Here is a 12,625-nt window from a genome sequence, read left to right on the forward strand (position 1 = left end):
AGTTTCAATTTTTCGCCAACGCGGAATCAATTCCGATCGCATCAGCTATTTCTAATGCTAGAGAAATGTACGAATTTTGATACTGTTTTCTACGTTCTGTATATTGTTTTCTTTCCGTTCTCAAACATTGTTACCGTTTAACTTGGATAGCGAAGCTGAGTTACATAACTCTTGAAGCAACAAAAGAGCCCGGGCCCCTTACCGACCTTTTCCGTCTATCCGCTCTCCTAACTTTATTTTCCCGACTGCAATCAGCATCCATGAGTTTTATATAATATTCCATTGCCGTATCTTTTTCGTCGTAAGCGATGTTCCATCATTTCTGCGCCGATATTCTACGCTGTCATCCGTTCCGTTTATAATCCGATTTTGATGGAATTACCAGATAAAAGCTTAGCTATATAATATTGGATTATATTATTATATCTGAAGAGCGCTTTTAGAGATTTGCGAATCTCATCCATTTCATTATTAAAATTTATTATTAACTAGCAATGTACGATATTTATTCCGCTTTGTTTAACAATTGCACGTTAATTATTACGTTAATCATTACGCTAATTTCTTCATGTGTCAGTCAGTAAACGTTCGTTTCTTTATGTCTTTAATATAATACAAAATTAAAAATTTCTCGTCATACAAAAAAATTTACTTAATTTCCTCATATTTTCTCGTTTCTCTATTCTTTTCGTTTTCTTAGAGACAAGATAAACTCCGGGCCGCTATTGTTCCATAATCTTTGAGAATTGCGTCCTTTTTTAATATCAATCAGGTTTATTCAGGTGCGATCTTGATGACTCAATAAACACGGTCAATGATATTCTTCTCGCTTGAAAATTTGACGGAAAAGCCACCTGTTCTTCTCGCGGCAAACAATCCCAACGTTGGCGAAAATTCTCCTCAGTGGTGATGGCGCGGAAGCACCTATCTTTTAATTAAAACTTCAGAATAGCGACGGCTTTTGTCGCTCCCCTTCCTCCCGCGTTTCTTGCCTCTTACGGGGCAGAAAAAAAGGAGGAAATTGAAGTTTCAGAAGTATCGAAATGAAACGCAGGAGAAAATCGAGTTACTGGGTCACAATGAACGAAAATAAAAGCAGAAGCGAAAAAATAATGAAGCGCATGCTATTGTTCAGCGGAATGAGAATGTTTTAATTGACAATATATGTTATATTTGTTATCGATTCCGCGGGATTAAATATAAAATGTATAATAATTAATAACCCTTCAAGCTCGTCAATTAAAATAAAACTGTCAAAATTCGAAAATACTTCTGAAACGCGAAAATTCGAATCAAATTCCTTTCATCGCAAAGTACTGGCGCTTGACAGTAGCGTATTTTCTACGGCGTCTCAAGGCGTTATGGGAGGCGGAAGACACTTCGCCACGTCGCAGACTCCTGCGAGAGAGCGTCATTTGCATTCGCGGCTACACGGATGACCCGCTTCCATGTCGTGAGAGAACGCGTTTATCGATCAAGCTCTGTTCCGCTCGTCAAGCTCTCGTGCGGGGATTGTGATGTAATCCAAGTCGAAGCGCGTAGATCGGCTAGGAGCAGCCCGGGCTGTTACCACCCGTGGACAGAAACTATGCGAATATATATTGGGAAACGGCGGGGGTTACGGAGAGGGAGGGAAAAGCAATGGCGGATATCCGAATCCGCGCTGACGGTAATCAACCCCTTAAACAAGGTTATTGAAGACTCGAGAGGCTCCGTCGGGGTGAATTTGAGGCGACTCTAGGGCCACTAGAACCGGATAATGCGCACGTACAGTAGCGGTCAGATTACGTGCTATACGGGCCTTCGATACTAGAGTTCTACGTCTTTGCCAATATCGCGCTATTATTACACCACGCCGCCATAGGCGTCGAATTCTGAGATTGTATTCTGTCCTCAGATCCGCGGCACTCCGCTTTAATCTTTGAGGACGTGCCTGTGAATTTGCGACGATCCTCCAAAAGTTCTCATACGAAGAAGTTAACAAAAGGATACAGATATCATTCAAAAACTATTTTTCTGCTTTTTTTAGATCTTCTGTAATGAGAATTGATCCTTCTTTTGTACTTTATGCATCGTAAAAAATTAGTTGTATCAGCTTTAGAAATTTCTCTGTTGTAATCGTGTTATTCAAAACATGTTATTCGCGATATTTCCTGTATTCTTCATTCGCGATATTTAATTCATGCTCGGCACATCTTTCTGTTACGTTTCATTTTTATAAAATTATAAAGCGTGATTATTGCACGCCATCGTCGGCGCCAATGGTCAATCGCGACCGTTCTCGAAAGCAACTTGGTCGGAGATATCGAGCAGGGCACAGGGCGAGGGTAGATAGGATTGGCCGCGGTGGTTGCGAGCCGATCGAGGAAGTAGGGTCCACTTACCAATGACGAAGATGCCGATGAGCCGAACTATCCCAAACTCCATATTGTTATAGTTGAGAAGGACGTTGGCTAGATGCGCCGCCAGAAGGGCATAGACACCCCCGCTTGCACCGACAAGGTACACGTCCGTGTCGAATACCGACGTGCCCAGCGAACCTGAAAACACAATAAACACGATTTCTCAATAGCTGCTTAAATATTCCGTATGTGTCGGTTTTCTTTCGGATCATTAACTTCATCGGTACTATCATTTTTCGCAACGGAAGTAATAACACGATTAATTTAGAACCTAACGATTAGTGTATCGTTATTCTAATTTAATGTATTAATTAATGATTCGAAAGAAGCATTTAAAAATCATAAATTACAGTTGTATTTCTATAATTAGATAACTTTTTTTTTTAAATTATTAATCAAGTTGATATTTTTTTATGAAATATAACAGCGAAGAATGCATATCAGTTTTATTTTGGTAAATTGAAAGAATGGAAGAAGTAAAAATTATATTTTCTCTCACTTATATTTCTATTTCGGTCAAACTCTCAATTCCTGGACATACGGAATTATGTAATCAAGGAAATTTTTCAAAGAGAGCTACGGCCGTTCTCACGAAGCGAGTTTTCCGTTGAGTGAGTTTCGGCCACTGTATGTCGGGGAAATTCTCGTTCTCGAACAACCACGAAGTGCGGGCGGAATTTTCCGCTCTCGCCGCCCTCGGCGAATAAAATAAGAATAATATTCGCTCAACAACTCGAAAGTTCGCACAGTCCCGCGCTCCAGTTTAACGGCGCCAAAAATCTCTCTCTTTCTCTCTCTCTTTCTATCCTTTTCTGTCCTTATCCGTGCTCCTCCTCTGGTTCGCTCGCGAACATCTGTTGCTCTACGTGTAATGTGGAAAATGTTCGTCGGAAAATGAGTGTACAGCATAGAAATTAGAATACCTGTGTATAAAATGTTTCTTCTATAAGTTTCTCTGCGAGCTTTTTTTAATATAACTTTAATATAATTTAGTAGAACTTTAATCAAGAAATTTTGCAATATTTCAGATACTACGAAAGTTTAATGCAGAAAATACAGTCAAATACTGTTAAGAATTTGTATGTCGTCTAATTAATATATTAATCAAATACTATATCGTATACAAACTATATTAATAATATAGGAACAAATCGACTGAATATACATATAGAGAATTAAGGAAATTAAATTTTCTTTGAACGTATGATTGCCGGAGAGTATCTATTTATCAGGCTTCAACTCATTGAGCTGGCATTCTATTCTGTACTTATGTCCACAGTACTTATATTTATGGACGCGTGTCGCCGCAATGCTCTCGCCGATTCGCGAACGTCGGCAGCACAAAGCGCTTCCGGGCATTAGCTAGTCCCGGTTATTAGAAGCGGAATTAGGGGCTTGTCTCCGAGTACCTGCTCCGTAATTTGACAGACTGCCCACGGCACATGGATGCAGGAGATGCGCTTGCTGCAACGCGTCCGAAACGCGTGCCAGCGAGAATTGATCGATACGCACGTGACGTGGTATTAGAAATTAAAATGAGCAATCTGACAGATGTTATTTCTGAATGTACGCTTACATACGTTACACGAGAAAATATAATTTTCTTGTCGCGCAAGCTTTGATCAAAACTAAGATACAGAGTTTCTCACGGAGTAATATTGATGTCAAACATATCGCGCGTGAAAACATCAAATAATGTCGCGTACTAATTACACGGCCGACCGACAATAGAAGACAATTTGATGCGTGATAGCATCGCGATAATAACCGACGCGTTCGACAAACTCCGCAATTCGCATGTTTCACTCGCGCAACCAGCACCGTTGTAGCACCAGGCGTGCAACGAGCGTGTAGTGCCCGCGTGCACAATTTCAACGCCGGGAGCAACGGTAATGTATCAGACACATGATCGCGCTAGTTAAACATTAATATCGCGCTGGGCAGGCAGGATGGTACTTAAAGATTAAAGGATTATTAAAAAGACATTCACAAATGTCTCATGAAATTCTTATTTCAGTCTTTTGATCAGGCTTTAAAAATATGAGGAATAAAACCTTATTATACTTTAAATGTGACGGGATAAATTTTATCTCAAAATGGAATAAATTTTAATGAAAAATGAACATAAAATACACATTAACATACAATACAATATTAAGTTGCACAAAATCAATTTTGCAACGAAAAAGATTTTAGAATTTTGTTTCATATAATTTTCAAAAAATTTACTTTACTAAATACAGAATCTTTCTCACATATCGATTTTTTTCAGAATGACGATCTTTGGAATGATTTTGAAATCTTTTTCTGCTATATACAATATTGATCTTGCTACAACAATCTTTTCAACCTTACAATAAACCAACTGTATAATGATTTAGAATTACACAATTAAAATTAGCAATAAATTATAGTATAGCTTAATAATAATATTATTTCTCATAAACCTGTTTTGAACGTTGTTATAATGTAAATGTATTTATATTTTACAGATAAACCTTCGCGCTTCAAATCGTCATATTCGTTCCACCGTAATTTCGTAATATAATAAAACGTGTGTCGGGAGTGCGCTATACGGAGATAGCGTGATAGTTTCACGCGAGTACAAAACGCCGTATTTTAGCGAATCTATAGATGAACGCATTTTTGCTGTATGACAAATATTGGGACACGATTTTTTTTTACTTTGGGCTTGGCTCGGGGGAGGGAAAGGTCGGTTTCAATCATAAAATCTCGACTACGGCAGGGCAATCTTCGGTTCTACGTGCAGCGCTCTAGTTGTACAGATAGCCGGACTGTCAAAGGTAGTCGAGGACGGCTACCGGAGTTAGTCAAACGCTACCGATTGCTTTTCAGATGTCTTGTATCTAGTCGGTTGATTGCATGACTAATCGCACCTCATCTTCTTCGAGCTTACCTTTGCCCTCTGTTTTGAGAGAATCGTGCCCCAATTGATAAATGTGGTCGTCTGAAACGCGGACGAAATTCGCGCGTAACGTCGCAGCTTGGACAGTTCGGTTCGATTCGCCTGCGATGTCGGGAGTGTCGTTTTAAGTATCGCGCGATTTTCGTATTCAGGTACGCATGCGAGCAATGCATGCGCCGCGAACGCGTGTGATTCAGTGTAAGTGCTTCGAAGGACCACTGAGAGGAGGAGGAGGCTCAGGAGGAGCATCGGGCGCCGGCGGAGCAACTTTACGGTAAATAATAATTCATTCATTTGTTGAAAATGTTGTAAATATTCATTATTTTGAATGCAACTATAATTTTGATTTATTTTTGTATTTTACAGATCAACTAAGCAGATCAACAGAACGACAACTCCGCTGCTGCGCATCGATCGGTGAGTCCAATTTGTCTTTTTTATTATTAAGATAATGAATCGAACAATAGCGTAAAAATATTTTCGACACATTTTGCGGACCGTATAATTTTTATCACTTTGTAGTAATCAAAATTTTATTCTCACGTATTTTTTTTCAAATATTTTGAATTGTACGTGAATTTATTTTTAAAAAACAAAATTATTCTTTTAATTACTTATTAATTTACTTATTAATTTAAATTAAATTTATTTATGTGTTACCAATATTATTATATATATTTAGAAAAGATGTTATATTTTAGATTAGAATTATAAAAATCATTAAAAAATATGTAACCTGCAAAATGCGTTGTACATTAAAAAAAAGCAAAGTGTTTCTAATTGATTTTGATTGAGCCCGATCAACTTTCATCGGCCTAATAATCAATTCGAATCAATATATATTAAATATTAATCATATAATATTAAAAATACAATCATACATAAGAAAACTTTAAATAAAAATATGAAAAGTACACTATTTCTTCGATCCAATATCTTAAATGGATAGGCTAAGACTTAGATGCGTTGAACAATATTTAACCCTGAAACATTTCCTAAATATATTTCATGATTGACGGATCAGAGCAAGATATATTGAATTATTCGGAGAGTTTGTAGAATTTTTTTATGACAGAATTGAAAACAATTTTTATATGTTTATATATCTTTATTTAGTAATGCATGCACAAGTTGTTAAAGATGGCCAAAAGTTGTCGAAAACAACATATTACTGAACAAAGATGACTCTAAACATAAAAATTGTTTTCAATTTTATTATAAAAATGATTACAAATTTCTAAATAACTCAATATATTTTTATCCTCAATAATGTACTTATGTTTGTTTATATATTTTGTTTATATATTTATTTATATATTTTTTTATATGAAAAAAAATAGAAGATAAAAAATATTTAAAAAAATAAGATTATACATAAAATAAAAGAAAAAACTTGTTAATACATGGAAAAAAAGTATTTGCTGCCGCAGTAAATTTTATATAAGCTATCGTAGCAAAATTTCTGACAATTAATTATTATTTGAACAGGAAAGAGATTTGTTATAGATATTAATTTTATTTGTCAAGATTAGTTTTGTTAAATCTGCAAATTATATTGCTAATTTATAATAAGAAAATTTTTATCTTACTGTCGAAATTTGTATTAGTGACGACAATTTCATTGCAATAATAAAATTAATTTATTAAAAATAAATTATTTTGTCGTAACAGCAAATTTTAACTTGTTTTCTGATGCCAAAATTTGTCGATTTTTTGAACAAAACAGATTTGTTGCACATCAAATAATCTGTAAAAGTAGTTACAATAGCGAAATTTTATCGCTAACATATTTAACATGCAATATCAACGATTATTTTATTGCGATAGCAAAATTCTTTTTTTTTTTGTGTAAATGTGTATACTTTTTTTCTTCCTTCCCTACGGTAAGTGGTTTATCTTTTTATATCTTTCCAAGGTTAAATATTATATAAATTGGCGTTGAAAAGTAAAAGTAAGAAAGTTTTTAAATACATATGTACGTATCACAAATATAAACTAAAAATGAAAAAGAAAATTCTTTTACATAAACGTAAATATATTAATAAATTATATTTAAAACAATTTATCTAATAAAAAACGGAGAACATTTTTTATTAACAATTTTGAAATATATTTATTCTTGTCTTTTTGCTATACGCCAATTTCTTCGTAATCTTTCCTAGCCTACCCAGCATCCGTGGTCCTATGGCTTAACAGAACTAGAACTACCAAAGCGGTTAAAATGACCGGTTTATTTTTTAAAAACAATTACTTAAAAAATTTATAATGCTGTATTTCCTAAGATTTTTCTGTCACTTGTTGCATTGTGTTAAATAATTAAATTGATTAATGTACTTTTTCTCTTCATCACTTTTTATTAAAAAAAAAAAAAAAAAAAAAAAAAATAGAAATTGGTATATGTTAATCGTTGGTAGTTCTAGTGTTGTTGATCCCATGGTTGAGCATGGACTTTCGAAATTCGTGGTCCCATCGATGATGGTCGAGCACGGATCTCGAAACAACGTTGATACGATCGACTATTGAACAATAGTCGACTATCAACATAAATTTCGAACGCAACTAGCGGAAACTGAGCTGAGCTCTGCGCTAGCGTCCTGCGAAAAACTCCCTCTCGAATTTCAGATGCAAATAGCGGTAACTAAGCTGAGCTCTGCGCTAAGCATCTTACAAAAAATTCTCAAATGGTTCCAAAATTTACCGTTAAAAATCTTTTTAATGGGAAGGGACTGGTTTAATACAAATATAGATACTGAGTTGTTTTCATAGATAACTAGTTACTCATTCGCAGTCGTATAGAATTATTCATATTACTTAGCAAGAGATTTAAAGTGCAATTAACCCAACTCGCGTAAATCGTTTTTTGTGTTTTAAAATATTTTAAAATCGAATGTTTTAAATAATCGAATTTAAAATAAAGAAAAACGATTTATTACGCACATACATATTCCATTTATGAAATTAAATAAGAACTTGTAAATGAAAAATTTTATTCCGTATCGCGAAGGATATATATCTTGTCACGAAAAATAATGATTGATCGAGGTAGGAAGTGTAATCATGTAAATGAGCGAGGACATTAGTCGCTTCCTATGTGGAAATGGAAGCGGGCGGCGGTGGTGATTCGGCGCGTCTGTAGCGGCCGGGCGCCACCTGACACCTGGAAACCTGCTGACCGATAGCCCTCCGCGAACCCCGCCCTCCCCTAGTGAGAACCTTTGATCCGTCCTAAATTACGAGTGCTGTCAGACCGATACGTCCATTCTGGCAAAGTTGCCCCGATTTATTAAGGCTGTCGCTCTTAATTCACCAATGTTGATGTACGGGATACCGTAGGTGCATTCGCCATGCTTCGTTTCAGCCGCGGAGATTCACGCCATAATTTGCATTTTTTTTTGTTTTACAAAAATGTCGAAATACCGACGGTTTCTGAATTAGAAAAGTTTCGACGATTAAGGAATTAAATTTTAGTTAAATTTAACGCAAGGGCGTAACAAAATTTATAATTCACGCGGCCTCAAATGGAGCTTGCCCCTTCGCTTTAGATTCTGAATTTCCCGAAATTAAACTTGTGGCGACGTCTCGAATAGCGTCACGCGCGCGTCGTACAGGACTTTACGCGCGCGACATTCCTGTTTCTTGCGAAACCGACGATTCAATTGGATTCGTCGCTACGCACCGGTCATTAACGCGCGACCTACATCCAGCTGCAGGCTCCATGGGAGAACCATGCAAACCGCCCGTGTTTCGTAAACTACCTGCACCGAGTTTCCGCAGAGCGCAAATCGCGTCTAAGCCGGCGCGCACCGGAGCGACGTGGAAACGCATTAAGGATGCAAACATCAATTCGTGCGAGTTCGCGAGCGCTTCGAATTACCCGCAATGAATTATTAACGTCCGCTTAATAAATGATCGAGTCACATCCAATCGGAACAAGGGAGCAATTATTTGAGATGCGCGGAATTAGGTAGCTTGCAACGTAACTGCTGAAACCGCCGTGCGCTCCGATAGACATCAATATTAAGCAATATCTCAAGGATGCAGTTGCATTTGTATTGCAGAAGTAAAAATAACTGAACACCTTAGAAGTATATTATGTTAAGTCACATTTTTCGAAGATTGAGTTATTATTATAAACACAAGACTCTATACTCCAACTTTCACTCAATGGCAAGCAGTTTTAAGTCCTGATGACGATTCAACGGAAAATAATGAAAGCAATAATAAAGAACTAGTTGAAGAAAACTTAAATGGGAAATGAGAATGATTTGGCAGTAAGAAAAAAAAAATTATGTTTATGTGACTTAACATACTCTGCCTCTGAGGTGCTCAATTAGAAGCTTCAATGAATCTCGTGTAAGATAAATGCGGGTGAGCTGAATTGGCAAGAAAAGCGGGTCGCTTTTAAATACTTCAAAAATATAAAGAATTTAAAAACAGTCCGTCATTTATTTTAATTATAAATATATTATTTAAAATGGTCGTATGTAAGGATCTTAATAATTGGACAACTGATATTATGATAATATAATAACAATAGCAGAGTGACAGCTGTGCAAGAACTTGGTAATTACACTAATCAAAGCAGAAGCGCAGTTTATTATCAGGTTCGATATTTGTAACGTAATATAACATAATAATGTCGCGCGGCTGCAGTAGCGGTAATACGATAATAAAAGAGAGAGCGTAGGGTCTCAGCTGTCATCGCCAGTCTGTTTGTCGTCGTGCCATAGTTAATTGGAAGTTGAAGCACGCCGAGAGACCACTTTACCCCCGTGCACGACGAACCATGCTTCTCTGTGTAGTAATTGACTCGAGTTAACGGATACTGGCTCAAGAGGGCTGCTGATTCCCCTCATCCGCTCTCTCTTGGTCCAACTTAGACGATGCTGCGAGTATTTACGGTTTACCGTCGTTTACCTAACCGAGACTATACGGGACAGGCCATAGCAGCGCAATAGCTTATTCAACGCGCCACTGAATTAGCAAATCGACGCTTCGTTGATTGACTTATTTAGCTCTTCATTATTATAAACCTTCATTACTCGGTCCGAATTGACTGCAATATTCAACAACACTTTTAAACAAAATTCACTTTTTATCAATATATTTTACGAATATATTAACAGATTTTTACATTACTAAAAAATTGTTCGATTGTACAATTTTAACTTTGCGTCTTGAAGCGACAAAGTATCGTCGCATACGCGATAAAATTGCAAGTCTTATAATCGCAACAGCCGTTTGCGGAATTAATTAAGTATCCATCGCGTCGTCTGATTCATACGCGCCGTGTGAAAAAGGTGAACGCACGTACAGGATCAAAAGGGAATTCTGCACGCTTTCTAGAAGAGATCATACTGCATGCAGATAAAAGAAAAAAAGTAACGGCAAAGCGTCTCGCTAAAAATTAGCAACCTAGCGCGAGGACGGGCATGATGACTAAAAGGAAACGGGGGGGAAAAAAAAGAAAGAGAGAAAAAAAGGAGAGTCGCGAAACGTAATAGAGTCTTCACGGACTTCTCTCGGGTTATGAAATTCATCCGAGGAGCCTTCGTTAGTGCCTTCGGCTTTACCATAAGGAAGAAAGCATGAAAGGAAGGGAAGTGGGTCGACGCGGTCTGCCAACGAGATGCACCGGCGCGAGTTAATGTCTTCGCGACCTACTCCTATGATTGCAGCGTGCAGCCTCTATCCGTGTATCTGCCGCTCTGCAACTCGCTGCAATCAGCCTGTCCGACAATAGTGACGTGGCTAACTTCGCCTAGATGTGAACATGCTGTGGAATTTTACTGTTAACATTTAAGACGTCGCATGTCTGAATGTGAATGCGATAGTTTTACTTTACACCGTCCCGATTTCATTACAGTCGCAATAACATTTCAGCGCCGTTGAGATTTATGTCTGGAATTTTTAATAGTATACCTTATACTTAAAGAAGTTTTCTTATCGATTAGCAGATTTCGCGAATGACATAATTTTTATTGTACCATAGATTAACGACTCGTTGGCATCAATAACGGAGTCTGCTGGAACCAAACGGCGCGATGTGCAACAGGTGCAACGAAACCAGCACCGAGCTGGCGTCCAATAGCAAAAAAAAGTATGAAAAATGTCGGAGATGATCTTCTTGTCGTTTTCCACTCTTAAGAAAATTTTACATATGTCAAAAGTATGACGATGAATCTGATTGACAAGTGATTGAACAAAGAAAGGGAAGACGTCAATATGCTGAGCATTTTTATTATTTATTAAATCACTTCGTACGTGAATAAATATATAACTTTTTAGTAAATATATCATTATTTAAATTCTTAAACTCTAAATAATAAAATTATAATTTTCTATAAAAAATAAACTTTTTTTTTAAAGTCAGTCAATTTTTAAGAGAATTTTATCTGAGCTTTCTTTGACTTTATAACACTTGAAAAATGCATTGACGACACATGTTTAATTATTAATTAAAGTAAATTCTGATGTCTATTAATAATAGATCGGCGTGCAAGGAAGCGCGCGATCGATAAGAACGATGTTACGCCGTCTTAACGCGAGCTATCACACTTTTACTATTCGAACGCGAGGACGGGAGAAAAACGAAACAGAGCGGGAATCGCTGAAACAAGTGCAGGGGCCTCGACGCGAAATAAAATGCTCCGTATCACGCGGACCAGTGGGGAAATAGAGCGCGCATTTTAGAAGAGCGCGTGCTAGGCACATCGATGCATTCGTAAAGAACCCTCTCCGGAGGTGAAAAACGGATGGGACAGCCGGTAGCAGCGGGCGAAATAGTTGGGAAAACAACGGACATCGAAGCTTTTCTCACAGAGAAAAGTGCCCGATACGCTCTCACGGCATTAAAAAATTAGTAGTTAACCACTTAAGCGAAACGCCAGTGTGAGCCATGGATACGGGCATGTGCCACATGTTTCTGCACGTTTCCCCTTTTATACGAGTGTACCTATTTTATACGTTCTGAAGAGGTTACGTTTCTGCAGATATAATTTAGAGTCCTGCGATTTTGCACGTGAATCATTAATCGGTGATACGTGCATTGCCAAAAATGTGAAACTGTTTTTATTTTCATGAATAACATTATTTTGATTAATAAGATTGGAAAAAAAAATCAATTTTTTTATGTCGCCAGAAATACTTTCTGAAAAATTGAGATAATAAATCTGGTACATTATTTCTTATTAAATGTTACATTTTAGAGAAATGAATTATGAGAGACCAATTGTGGATCACGTAAAATGAACAAAATTGATCGGCACTTTGTGTTGCCGCATAGGTACGATTATCT

General features: G+C 37.0%; 1 protein-coding gene across 7 annotated transcripts in view; it reads right to left on the reverse strand.

The window, feature by feature from the left end:
* The window catches only part of stet (stem cell tumor), a 364,130-nt gene that overhangs the window by 9,885 nt on the left and 341,620 nt on the right, over nt 1-12,625 (reverse strand). For all 7 annotated transcript variants that reach the window (XM_067358298.1, XM_067358297.1, XM_067358296.1 and 4 more), the window contains one exon: nt 2,385-2,540. In XM_067358298.1, coding sequence (XP_067214399.1) covers nt 2,385-2,540 — 156 coding nt within the window. The remainder of the gene's footprint in view (nt 1-2,384; nt 2,541-12,625) is intronic.

Source organism: Linepithema humile, chromosome 6, assembly GCF_040581485.1.
Source record: "Linepithema humile isolate Giens D197 chromosome 6, Lhum_UNIL_v1.0, whole genome shotgun sequence".
NCBI classification, from domain to species: domain Eukaryota; kingdom Metazoa; phylum Arthropoda; class Insecta; order Hymenoptera; family Formicidae; genus Linepithema; species Linepithema humile.